Genomic DNA, 12,459 nt, shown 5'->3' with positions numbered 1-12,459 from the left:
ATGGCTCGAACCTGTTTCCCCTGCATCAGCAGGCGGATTCTTAACCACTGTGCCACCAGGGAAGTCCCCAACCTACTCTTCTGGAAGACCTCCTCCCACCCATCATCTCTGCCAGGCCCAGAGGTCACCCTGGGCTCCCCCCTCCCTTCCTCACTGCCCTCAAGGTCCACCTGCGGTGTCCACCTTCATAACTACTCTTTCCTCACTCCTCTTCCCTGAACCAGGCTGAGTTCCCGCTCGTCTCCCTCAGCTGGCTTCTGTGATTATGGACAGTCCCCTCAACACACCTGCAGGCCAGGGACACTCTTTGTATATATGTATGTGTCCATTATAGGGGTTGATACCGAAGCAGAGAGATACTCCCAAGAGCAGGTCCCATTATTTTTTTAAGCCTGGAGAATACTTCTACACTCACCACTGCCATAGGGCCCCTTCCAACATGCCTGGATGCCCAGCCTCTCCTGGGGCTCCACAGGCTAGTGGGGGACAAAAGGGGACAGCAGTTCTGTTAAACTTGTCTGCCTTGACCTCTTCTAGGGCCTGAAGTCTCTGGTATGGCCAGAGCTGGAGGCAGTGAGGACCATCCATATTGCCTGTTTTCCTATTGTCCAGAAGGCTTGAGCTACAGGGACAGCCCCAAATTATCATGAGGTACAGCATGTGATCCATAGGGCCCCGAACCTTTTCCCTAGGTCAAGGTCTCTTCAGCCATGTCCCAGGACCCCCCAACCCTTTGAAATCTGTCCTTCAGGTGAGGGCTGCAGAGAACCAGTCATACTCTCATTACAGAGGCAGCCCCTGCCTGCAAGACCCTCACCTCTTCTTGTACAGCAAAGGTGGGTGACAGCAGGGCAGAGCTGGCACATACAGTGCAGACATACATACATATTTGGGTCTAGCCTTTAGGGGAGACTGGAGGCCCAGCTGAGAGGGTGTTCGGGCAAACCTCATCAGAACCATGAGGGGTCTCCCAAAAGAAATAGCTGCCTGCTGTGAGGGGGTCACTCAAAGCGTGCTAGGAGAGGCTGTTGAAGGCAGAAGCAAGGTTGAGGATGAGCACAGGTCTGGCGCTCGGGGGAGGCTCATGAGCTGGGGTGTGGCCTCCTGGCAGGCACAGCCTAGGGCCCAACCCCAGACACCAGCTCCCTCCATAAACACACTGGGGCCCTAGAGTTTTCTTTCTCCCTCCCACACTCCCCTGGACATTTCCTCCTCTGGCTTCGGTCACCACCTCTGCTGGATGTCACCATGTCTCCAACTGGGGCCTCTTTTGGGGATTCCAGCCCCACACATCCCACTGTCTTGAACACCTCCAAATTTCTCAGAACCGTGGCCAAAGCTGGGCAGGTCATCCTCTTCCAACCTGCGCCTCCCCTGTGGTACCCCAGCCCTGCTGGGGATGCTGCCCTGCTTGCGTCCCCCAAAGCCCACTCCAGCTCTTACTATAGCTCTGGTATCTGCTCTGCCACAGAGCTGCTCACCAGGACCGCATAGAAACCCACCCTGAGTGCCCAGGCTCTCAGCTAACCAAGTCACTTCTCTTCCCATTAACTTCCAATACATCTCCCCCAACATGCCTCCAAAGTAAAGATCAAATTCCCTGGCTAGGTATGCAAGGTCCGTTAGGACCAGATCACCTGCTCGAGCACTCTGTGTCCAGCATACCTGTAGCTTTTCAGAATCAGGCCTGGCCTTAGCAGAGAAATCAAGCTTTATCCTCCAGGAGCTCAAATTTGGGACAACATGCTTGGCATTTGCTGTTCACCAGCCTGGACATGCTGTGTCTATAACCATCCAGGGGTGGGCCTGTCAGGGTTCCACACTGTCCAGCAGCTTCTCTCCAGCTGATCACAAAGTAGGATGACTTGAGTCCCCCAGCCTTAGGTTCTTTCTAGAAAGCACTTGACAGTTATTTCCTAAATGACAACTTGTGGCAACAAACAGGGATGAAGGGAAAAGCACTGGGGTGGAGTGGGAGCGAACTGAGGGCTGTTTTGGCCACTGCAAGGCTGGGATGCTGGGGCACTTCTGAATAGCCATCTTCTCAAGAAACCTCGTCCCAGAGCTCTGTCCACAAGTGCCAGCAGCACCTCCCTCACAGCAAAATTGGGCCCCACACTTCCATTCCCCCACTGGGATCCCAGGGAACCTGACTGTGGAACGGTTGGGGGGCACAGGAAGAGGGGCCTACCTGCCCACCTGCCTTGGGGACCAGAGCCCAAAGGTGGCAGGGGGACTAGACAGTTGAGAGCTCTACTAGGTCCTCAGGGAGAGGGGGAGGGGACTGCCGGGCCAGCAGCTCAGGACTTGCCTGGGACAGACCGAGTCTAGGGAGGGGGCTCAGGCCCCACTGAGCTCAGGGATATTCTTGGAGCCTGAGTCAGCGGCAAATCAAGGCAAAGGATTCTTGCCTTGCCTGTCCAGGCAGCAGTTAGGAACCAAATGGGAACACTATGCCCCAGGCTATCCTCCTCCCAGAATCCAGAGTAAACATATGAAGGAGGCTCCCTCAGGGACATTCCTTGGCCTCTCCTGGTCCGTCTGGGGGACCAGGGTCCGCCGGAGAGTGACCGCACAGGACCCACAGCAAGGGGCTTCCCACCTGAGCTCCGAGTTCCCAGGCTGGGACCTCTACCAGGGCAAAGTCTAGGCCTGCAGTTCCCATGGCCTCCCACACCTCACTCTTGGGACAGACTGGCTACGAGCATTGCCCATGTGGCTAAGTGGAAACAGCTGGCCTCAGCTCCCTGCAGGCATCAAAGGCTTCCGGCCTCTGTGCTGCAGCCCCACGCTTGCCCCTCGCTAAGGACACATCAGCCCGTGGGAAGGCAGAAGGATCTAGGAGATGCAGAACCAGAAGTCCCTGCTCCCCAATCCACTACCCAGTGGACTCCATGCCAATGCCAAGAGAGGAACGAGGCAGTTCTCAACACAGGACTTTATTGGTTGGTGGTTATCTGCAGCACAGGTCTGAAGGACTGAGGTGGTATGTTTGTGGCTGGGGGGACCACAGACCCTGGCCCCGCCCTCTTGCCTGCACAGGCTTCCTGCCTAGAAGCGCAGCCAGAACATGCCGCTACGGATCCGGTTATAATCTGGAAGCTGTTCAATGGGGCCTGTGGGGATAGGGTGGGGCGTCAGAGTGAGGTACCTGGCCTGTACAGGGACACCTGGCCCTGCGCCACACCCCATCCAGGGCTGCCCAGAGCAGCACAAGACAGACTTGGAGTGGAAAGAGGGAAGAGAACATTCCTCCAGGGAGTGCTGAGCCTGTCCCGTCATGCTCTGGCCTTTGGAGCCCCACCCCACACATGGAGGTGTCCGTTACCTGGCGGGTGTGGGGTACTGATGGAGGCACCTTGGCAGGGAGTCAGGGAGCTGCTAGGACAGGTTTTCTGAGCAGGAACTCCCTGGCAGCCAGGCTACTGGGCAGAGCCTCTTAGGGGCCTCAACGTGCTGCTTCCCGTGAAAGCTGGGGGATGGGGGAGCGGAGGCAGAGGGGAGGCCAAGACAACGGCCTGAGAAGGACAAAGAGCAGACTTTCTAGGCCACTCACCCAATCCAGCCACTGCTGGACACTGGTCATAGAAGTACTTGGAGCAGACCTCACGCACAATACTGGCATCCACCTCCTGCAGGATGAAGCAGAGGGCACACTGAGTGACAGGCACCTGGGGACCACCTCTGCCAGTCAACATTATCCAGCCGACCAAGATCTTCCACACGTACCATGGAGCTGCCCCTCAACCAAAAGGGGAAATGCAGCAGGGCTCTCCCTGCTGTAGACTTCCATGGGCCCCACCCATCCCTACCGCCATCAGTGCCTCTGCCCTGCCCTCCAATTACACCATGGAGGCACGTGACGCTGCCTAGGACACCAGGGTTGCCTACAGAAGCAGTCTGCACTGCCTCAACTCTCCACCCTCTGGGAGTCTGCCAGGCCAAGACTCCAGAACCTCTCCCAGGGGCCCTTGTTACCGCAATCCGGCTTTCCCATTCAGCCAGGGGGATGCGGCGGCCATACGTCAGAAGACTACGTCCAATGTCCTCACACACAGGAGTGGTGCCTGCAAGGGTTGGGGGAAGTTTACAGGTCCACATGGTCCAATCCACGTGGGTCCAAGCCATGCATGCAAGGGTGCCCCCAAGAGGCCCTGGCTGAGAGCACTACCCTCACCCATCAAGCAGCCCACTTCGCTACCAGTGAAGCAGCACAGAGTGAGAATGGGCTCAGCGCCCTCAGCATATGACCCAGAGAGGCTGCCAAAGTGCTTCACGGTACACACAGAACCTCCAGCGTTCTGGGCTGACCTGGACCTTGGTCTGACCTAGACCACAACCCTCACTTGTACAACCACCTGTCACTGTATCCATGGACTGCTGATTAAGCCTATCCACACCTGTACCTAAAACCGCAGGTCCCTGTGAGAGGGGTAGTGGTGGGGTATGGTGTGACCTTCAAAGTTTTCATTCCCAATCTTGGTTAGGAACACTGGGACTGTCACTGCCACTATGCACTCTACCCCTTGCCACAGGGCTGCAGGACTCACCATCCAGATGAGACACCAGAGCATTTCTGAGAATGTTTTTGCCCCGGACCACCTCGCTCTCTGTGGCACTGGTGCAAAGGCGCATCCTAGAGCAGGGGTGGGGTGGGATTCATCCTGAGAGACGGTGCTGTCTCTGAGCCTCCCACGATCCTGCTCAAAGGGCCCTATTCCCTCCCCACCTCCCTGGCAGCACTAGGCCGCCACTCACCACTGGCCCTGTAGGAAGAACATCATATCGTCGATGCTCATGTGGTCGCAGACATAGTGTGCGCCCAGCAACCCCGTCTCTGCGTAGCAGATGTTGAAGGTCTGGAAACTCTGGCACAGCTTCTTGGTTGCAGCAACTGCAGCCAATGGGCTGGACAGGTGCTACCAGGAATGAGGGTGGTCAGCACCCACCCTCCTGTCTGTGGTCCACACCCCAAACCCCACAGTACAAGCGCCCACAGCCCAGCTCCCTCTCTTCCCTGAAGACAAGGTCCCATCCCATGCCCACCCCTGGCACTCACCGTGCCACCACCGTAAGTGCAGTCATAGTGGCCAATAATGGCATTGGCCACCTGGAGGGCCACATTGTCCGGGTTGGCCCAGCCAGGCCCCTCCACTGCAATGGCCACATGGGCCAAAGGCAGGGCATCATCACGGTGGCGGATCTGAAACAGTACATGGCAAAGCTGAGGGACAGCCAGACTTCCCAGGCGACCAGCAAAGGTGCCAAGTGTGGTGGAGAGTGTGCATGCAAGTGTGAACACGTGTGCCTGTGAGCCAGCAGCCACAGGACACCTGCCCAACTCGAGGCATCTCTGGAGTCATGAAGATAGCCATGCACACGAGGGTGCCCCCAAGAGGTCCCAGCTGAGGGCACTACCCCCGCCCACCAAGCAGCCCACCTCGCTGCCAGTGAAGCGGCAGGGAGTGAGAGTGGGCACAGCGTCTTCAGCGTATGTCCCAGAGAGGCTGCAGAAGTGCTTTTGGGCGAGGTCTAGCAGCTGCCGGTGCTCCACCCCTGCCGAGACAGACAGCAGAGTTACTGGCCAGCCAGGGCCCAAGGCACAGGGTAGGGGAGATCACACACAAGCAGAGGACCCCATGTCCTGCCTTGGTGGGAAACACCAAAAGGAAGACGTGACATCAGGACAAGGTGAGGGAAGAGGACCCTTCACAGACACACCCTATCTCATGGGCGGGGCAGGCACCTCAGGGTCAAACAGCTTCCATCACCTCAGCCACAGGGAAGCAGCAGCATGCTGAGCTTAAAAATGGGTTCCCATGTGACACATTCCCACCAACAGCAAGGACAAGACTGGTGCTCCCTGGGCATAAGGCCACCTGCCCTGCCTTCTCCCTCTGGCCCTTCCTCAAGCAGATCCTGTGGGGGCTGGCAGGTGAGAGGGCACAAAGAGGTGCTATGCAGGGCTGTGACTAGCTCTGGGGTCCCCTGAGAGCTGGGGACGCTTACCAGTAACATTACAAACTCATGCCTCAGGACCCCTGCTGGATCTCACCTCTGCAAGAGGAGGCCTTTGCTGCCATAGCACCTTGACCAGTGGGCGCTGTGGTAGTAAGCAGCCTCCCCCAGGTACAGCCTGCTAGGTGCCTCTGCCTTTTATTCTTTCTTTCCCTGAGCTCACATCCTGTTGGACTCAACAAAGTCTGATGTGTCAGTAGCTCAGACTGCTCTTGGTCCCAAGGTTCACTGGCCCCAAGACCACCAATCATGTTCTTCCTATCAATCTTTCTTGCCCAGTCAGCTGTCACGACCTAAGGTGGGAAAGCATCCTGGCCCTGCTCCCGTCCCCTCCCCTGTCAGGTGTCTACCTAAAAAGCCACCCTGAGTCCCCGCGCTTCTCTCCTGGCTCCTACCGTCCCCCACCAGGCATCTGCCACAAGCACTCCCTGCGCCTGCCCACTTCCGCTCTGGCCCCTACCCGGCAGCAGGGCAAGCCTCAAAACATACACCAACCTGTGACACTGCTCTTCCACTCTGCACAGACCTCCCACTCTCCACTGAATTAAATCCCACCTCTCTTTAAGCCTCTGTTCAAACGACACATGCTTCAAAAGCACCTCCCTACCCTCTAACTCTGAGCCCCCCATTAAAGTCCCCCTACCACTCTATGCCTTCCTTTCAAGGCACTTCCTATCTGTCATGCAATGTCTGGTTTGCCCACTGACAAGGCCAAGAGAAACAAGCCCGAGGGCTTGAATCTCCTACCAGCCTACAACCTGGATCGCCTACAACCAGGTGGGGCTGGGAAAACTCTGAGGCCTGGAGGGGCCAACAGCCCAACTGAGGCCTGTACTAAAGAGGGGAGTAGCATCCCTGGGCGGCCAGTTTCAGTGGTGGCAGCAGAGGAGAATCCCACCCCACCTCAAAGAGCATGGAAGAGAGGTCACTCCCCTCAAGGACAGGGTGGGAACAGTGTCCCCAGGAGTGGAAGATCCCTATGGTCAGAACCAGGAGACTTGGCCCTGGTAACCAAGGCCATAGCCCACCCCCCTATTACCACAGGGCTTCAATGAGCCCATTGCTCACCTCCAGCTGCTGCTAAAACCATTCGAGAGGCCTTGTAATGCCGGCTGAGGTACTCAGTCAGGTCTGCCCGAGACAGCTTCCTGTAAGACATACAGCCAATTGGTCAACACCATTCCCAAACCAGAATGATCTGGGTCACACAAACGGGGCTGAGGAGACAGACCAGGAGACATGGCTTCTCTGGAAAGCAGGACCCCACACACCAATTGGTCCTTGCCCCATTTCTGCCATCCACCACTCTGGGGCCCAGAGGGCAGCCCTCATTGGGCCCCCCTCACATCCCACCTCAGGAGAGCCTTGTAGTCCCCTCTGAGGAGGGTGAGAACTGACAGTGGGGGCTCTTGAGGGGCAACAGCAGAGCTCATCCCACCAGAGGACAAGAAGTCATATGGAGGGATACCCAGAGAACCCTCCCTCAGGCTGGCAGGACATGCATGGAAACACATGCTAAAGCAAAGCCCCAAATTCAAATGAAAACCACACAGGTGTTAAAAAGACTCACAGGGACCATGTGGCAACATAGAAAATGTCTCCAGTTGTGTGAATTAGGAAAATAAATAGCACCGACAGTAGATCAACTAAAAACAAACTCATGTGGATATGGCCTGGCCATGCCAGAATGAGGGGACGAATTCCACCCCAGACCAGCCAACGCTCACCTGACATTCTCACTGGACCCCTCCACAGCCTGGGCTAGAGGGGTGCCCTGGAATGCCGTGGCATGGAGGTAGTCAAAGACCACGTCCCGAAGAGACGCATCGTTCTCCTGCAGCTCCTGCAGGATCACATCACGCTCCTTCTCAACCTGGGAGTCTTCTAGGCTGCAGTTCTGCACAATGTCGGCCAGGAGCTCCACAGCTGGATGCAAGAAGGACAGGTTTGGAGACCAGTAACAGGACAAAACCCCAGGCCTGACACCCCTGGTTGCTTTGTTGCAAGGCCATACTCTAAGGGTAACCCCATTCTTCAGCCAGGCCAGGGGCTCCTGAGTGCCTGTCCTCTGCAATCCTGGAGTCCTACTGGTGTCCTGGCCCCATCCTCCAGCGTACCTTTTGGCAGGTCCTTAGACAGTGCCTTGATGTAGTAAGCCGTGTGCTCCCGGGTGCTGTAGGCATTAAGATGGGCCCCCATGCTCTCCACCTCCTTCTCCAAGGCACTGCCAGGCCGATTCTTTGTTCCCTGGAACCACACATCAATAGGACAAATCAGGAGCCACAAGGGACCCCAGGACCCCCATCCTCACAGGCTAAAGTCCCAGCAGGACCACTGGTCCACAGGTATCTCCCTCAGCAAAGACTCTGGGCTTATACGGCCCAGAGGCTGTGCTCACCAAGTGCTTAGCAGGCCTTAAGCCAATCAACGTCACAGCATCGTGGACCAAGAGAATGAAGACATCCAGGGGCCAGGAAAGAAGGGCATGGCCAAAGCAAGTGTCACCTGAAATCCAGAGCTCCCATACCAAGAGGGGGTATAGCATTTGACTGAGAGCTCCCATACCAGCCTGACCTTACCAGCACTCCCTCTCCTTTTACTGACAGTCATGGTCAGGTAAGCTCACACATGTGCTCAGGTGATGCTACCACTACCCACTCTCCCTCATACCATTTACACGACTCTGTGTGTGTGCTATGGCCTCTGTAGGACTCAACCTTAGTCCAGTGTGTGTGTATGTATGTGTGCGCGTGTACGGCAGTGCTGCTGTCCAATGACACACACACGTATCAATGTGTTGAGACTGACACACACAATTGTGATGCTGGACCTGGCTAGCTGCCCATTCCTGTTCCACAACACCACCTATCCCGTATCTTCTCCATTTTTTTCATTCATTTAAGAACTCAGTCTCTACTCCATGTGAACACGAGGTGGCTTAGGAGCTGTTCCCATCCTCAAGAAAGCTCCTACTCACTTCTACAAATAAGAGATGCACAGAATTTTACAAAAACTAAATATGTGGGTTTGTTACAATGCACGTGTACATCCATGCATGCATACAACACAGGCCTGGCCTCTGGTGAAGAGCAGGGCTCTTATGGCTCCCTGGGGTTTTTCTGGCTCTAGGGGCCTTGTGCAGGGGTTCACCAGATAGGCACTCACTCAGCAGAGGCCAAGTTCACATGACTCCTCCCAGAAAAGCCATCCAGAGATCTCTTTCCCCTGCTACCCTGTTAAAACCCATAATTGAGGAGGCTGACTTTTCTGACCTGCATCCTCAGGAGGGACAGCAAGAAGCCCTAAGCCCAGGGGAGATGCAGGACTTCAGGAGCCTCACCTTGAAAGCCAGATGCTCCACAAAGTAGCCTGCCCCATTGTTCTTCTCAGTCTCATAACGGCTGCCAGCATCAATCCACACCCCAACCTGGATAAGAAACCACCAACAAAGGTAACAATCCACCTCAGCCCCCCTTACACCCCACCCTGCAAGACCCAGCACAAGCCCCAGACAGGGGCTCACAGTCCCACGCTGGGGAAGAGCTTCTCAGCAGGACCCCTGTGCTTAGAGGCACAGGGCACCAGCTGAATGACTAGTCACACTGCATCACCTCTCCTCACTGCTCTATTTCCTGACTGGTTATCGAGACTTGCAGGGAAGCTTCAAACCAGGCATGTTCACTTGTCCCATCACCACAGGAAATTCTTAAATTCAACCTCACTTTTCAGTTGATTCTTTGTTTCCTCTAGTCAAGCAACTAATCATTTGAAAACAACTTCTTTTCTCCTTCCTAAAAATTATACCCTGCATTTGTTCTGGTGATTGTGTCCTTTCACCATTAAAGGACAGGCTATTGGCTTAAACACTGAACATTTTATCATCATAAGTAGCCTTCATTCACACTTAAAAAAAGTTTTAAACAGAGCTGGACACCTAATACTGCAAAGTGTCTCCTTGGCACCCAGAGAGAATCTAATAATTTTCTTAATAGCCTCCTGGTGTGCTGTGATACACAAACCACACTACTCACCCCCATGGTGACACAGACCTAATCTTTTAATTTACTATTTGTTTCACAGCTGACTTAAAATGTTCACATCTACTTTCCTAAGAGATGTTGATATACGTACTATGTGTCATAAATTCTTTTCATGAACATCTATTACACACCTAACATCTTCGAAAGATACATTTTACAATCCATGGTATCCTTTGATTATAATTGGTAGCATTCTTTTCCTGCCACTAGAGCACAGTGATGCTCCTTACAAACTAGAGCATCTTAGTGTCCATGAAATACAGCATTCTCTACCAAGCTTTCTTAACAGGCTGTGGGTCGGCTTATACAGGTGCCATGTAATAAAGAAGTTGCCCATCACCTTTTGCTGTGTTCAGTAACAACTTATATCACAGGACATTATTTGTTCCTGGAAAACTGAAAGAATTTACCAATGAAACCACCTGAAGTTTGGGGTGGGGAGGAGACGGTTCGCTTCTTGAGAATCTTCTCTCTTTATCTAGCCAAGATTTCTATCTCTGAGTGAATTTTGAGGAAAATTATCCATTTAACTGGAATTCCAGTCTAGGCAAGAGATTATGACTTTGGGCCGTAAGGCTGGTAGTCACCTAATGTCTCTGAACCCCATTTTCCTCATTGAAGGATCACTTCTCCCATATGGGTTGCTGAAGAAAAAAGACTTGGCCTCGTGATTGGCAAGCATCACACGCTAAGTGTTGGTTACGGTGAGGACTGCCCCCAAGAAGTCAAGGAGTGGCTAGGATAGGGATTGGGGTAGGAGGGTCAATCCTGAGGTGGTTGAGTGGAGTCTGATCCAAACCACAGAGCACTTGAGCCCAAGGTCACACCCCGACTTGGGAAAAGAGACCATGCCCAATATGGAGGTGCACTCCCGACAGCGGACCCACTCACCGTGCAGGTAGGCTGGGAGGACTGCTCCGAGGCCACTCGCAGCCCGTTGTCCAGCTGGCTGACCTGCGTCTCCGGCACGCTCTGCAGGGCCTGGGCGTAGGTGGCGATGCCCCGCAAGACAGGCGACCTCAGCAGGGCCGGCTGCTGGAAAGGGGCGACCAGGACTGAGGACTAGATTGGAGGATCGCTCCTTAGTTCTCAGGCCTGCAGTGGGATCCCCGTCCCCGCCCCCGGGCCAGCCGCGAGACTCCCATGCGTGCCCTGGGCCGTGACCTTCCCACGGCCCTGACCCCGCGACCTCCCCATTCTCGACCCGCCGCCGCTAACAGCCCGCTCCCGGTCTCCGTTCCACAGACCCGCTCCCCATAGCTCTGCGTTCTCGCTGACATCTCACCGAGCGGCGGCTGCGCACCAGCACTCGCGTCCCGGCGCTTGCCGCCCGGCAAACCGCGGAAGCCGCCATCTTCTGGCTCCAGTGGACGCCGAGCCGCGCCACGCATGCGTAGAGTGGACGCAGCGGCGCACGACGCTCAGGCGCAGTACCGCAGACTAGGCGCTCGGCTGCTCCCTGGCGGAGGCGCCGCGGATATTCATTTTCTGCTGGTCGTTAGTTCCTGTCTTCGCGTCCCTGGGTGCCAGTGTGCATTAATCCATCTGGCTAGTCATCGTCCTGAGCGGGTCTGTTCTGGATCCAGTCCATCTTCCCTTTTCACCCGTGGTGGTGGCGTGGGGGGCAGAGTCCGCGATGTTTCTCGCGAACAGTGGGCGCCTCGACTCCACTGAGTGCTCAGAGCGGCCGGGCGGGCGGGGAGCGCAGCCGCAACATGTTTGCGAATCGCAACCCCAGGGCTAAACTACCAGGGTGGAACCTGGGACTACGCATTTGTTACAATTAATGAACCAATACTGACATATTATTATTAACTAAAGTCCATAGTTTATTCAGATTCCCTTAGTTTTAGTTTTTACCTAATATCCTTTTTCGTTCTAGGATCCTATCCAGGATACCACATTCCATTTCATTGTCATGTCTCCTTAGACTCCTCTTGCCTGTGACACAACCTCTTCCAGTGACCAGTGCGTTGTGCACCTTCCTTCTAGAAGAGCTCCCCCAAAGAGCTCACTGCCTCCAATTCCTCTCTTCCCACTCTTTCCCAAACCCACTCCAATCCCACCCCCAATTCGTTCCTCCAAAACCACACCTGTAAAGGTAATCAATGAGCTCCATGTTGCTAAATCTAATGGCCAGTGCTCGGTCTTGTTTAAAGTGATTGGCCACTTTTTCCTCCTTAGAGCCTCATCCCTTCTCCACCTTTAGTTTCCCATGCTCTCCTGTTCTTGTCCTACCTCCCTGTACATCTCAATTAAACATGCTAAAGCTAGGACTTCCCTAGTGGTCCAGTGGTTTGGACTCCGCACTTCAACTGCAGGGGGCGCAGGTTCGATCCCTGGTTGGGGAACTAAGATACTGCGTGCTGTGCAGCACCGCCCGGAGGGGGGGCGCTCCCGG

The 12,459-nt window shown here is 55.0% G+C and overlaps 1 protein-coding gene across 6 annotated transcripts; it reads right to left on the bottom strand.

Annotated features, from left to right (window-relative positions):
- Nucleotides 1-2,923: 2,923 nt before the first annotated feature.
- UQCRC1 (ubiquinol-cytochrome c reductase core protein 1) lies at nt 2,924-11,820 on the bottom strand. Of its 6 annotated transcripts, none has more exons than XM_059077061.2 (13): nt 11,344-11,820; nt 10,950-11,090; nt 9,359-9,445; nt 8,136-8,265; nt 7,746-7,944; nt 7,087-7,166; nt 5,441-5,556; nt 5,060-5,203; nt 4,759-4,919; nt 4,551-4,636; nt 3,979-4,067; nt 3,557-3,632; nt 2,924-3,116 (listed from the first exon to the last, which is right to left on the bottom strand). In XM_059077061.2, the coding sequence occupies exons 1-13, from the start codon at nt 11,410-11,412 to the stop codon at nt 3,052-3,054; spliced, it is 1,443 nt and encodes a 480-aa protein (XP_058933044.1). In that variant the 5' UTR covers nt 11,413-11,820; the 3' UTR covers nt 2,924-3,051. The 6 variants fall into 6 exon arrangements, with proteins under 6 accessions (XP_058933044.1, XP_058933042.1, XP_058933043.1 ...); XM_059077059.2 differs by having other exon boundaries at nt 10,950-11,120; nt 11,344-11,805; XM_059077060.2 differs by having other exon boundaries at nt 10,950-11,093; nt 11,344-11,492.
- Between the last annotated feature and the right edge of the window lie 639 nt (nt 11,821-12,459).

This window comes from Kogia breviceps, chromosome 10, assembly GCF_026419965.1.
Source record: "Kogia breviceps isolate mKogBre1 chromosome 10, mKogBre1 haplotype 1, whole genome shotgun sequence".
NCBI lineage: Eukaryota > Metazoa > Chordata > Mammalia > Artiodactyla > Physeteridae > Kogia > Kogia breviceps.
This window is presented reverse-complemented; position numbering and strand designations above follow the sequence as displayed.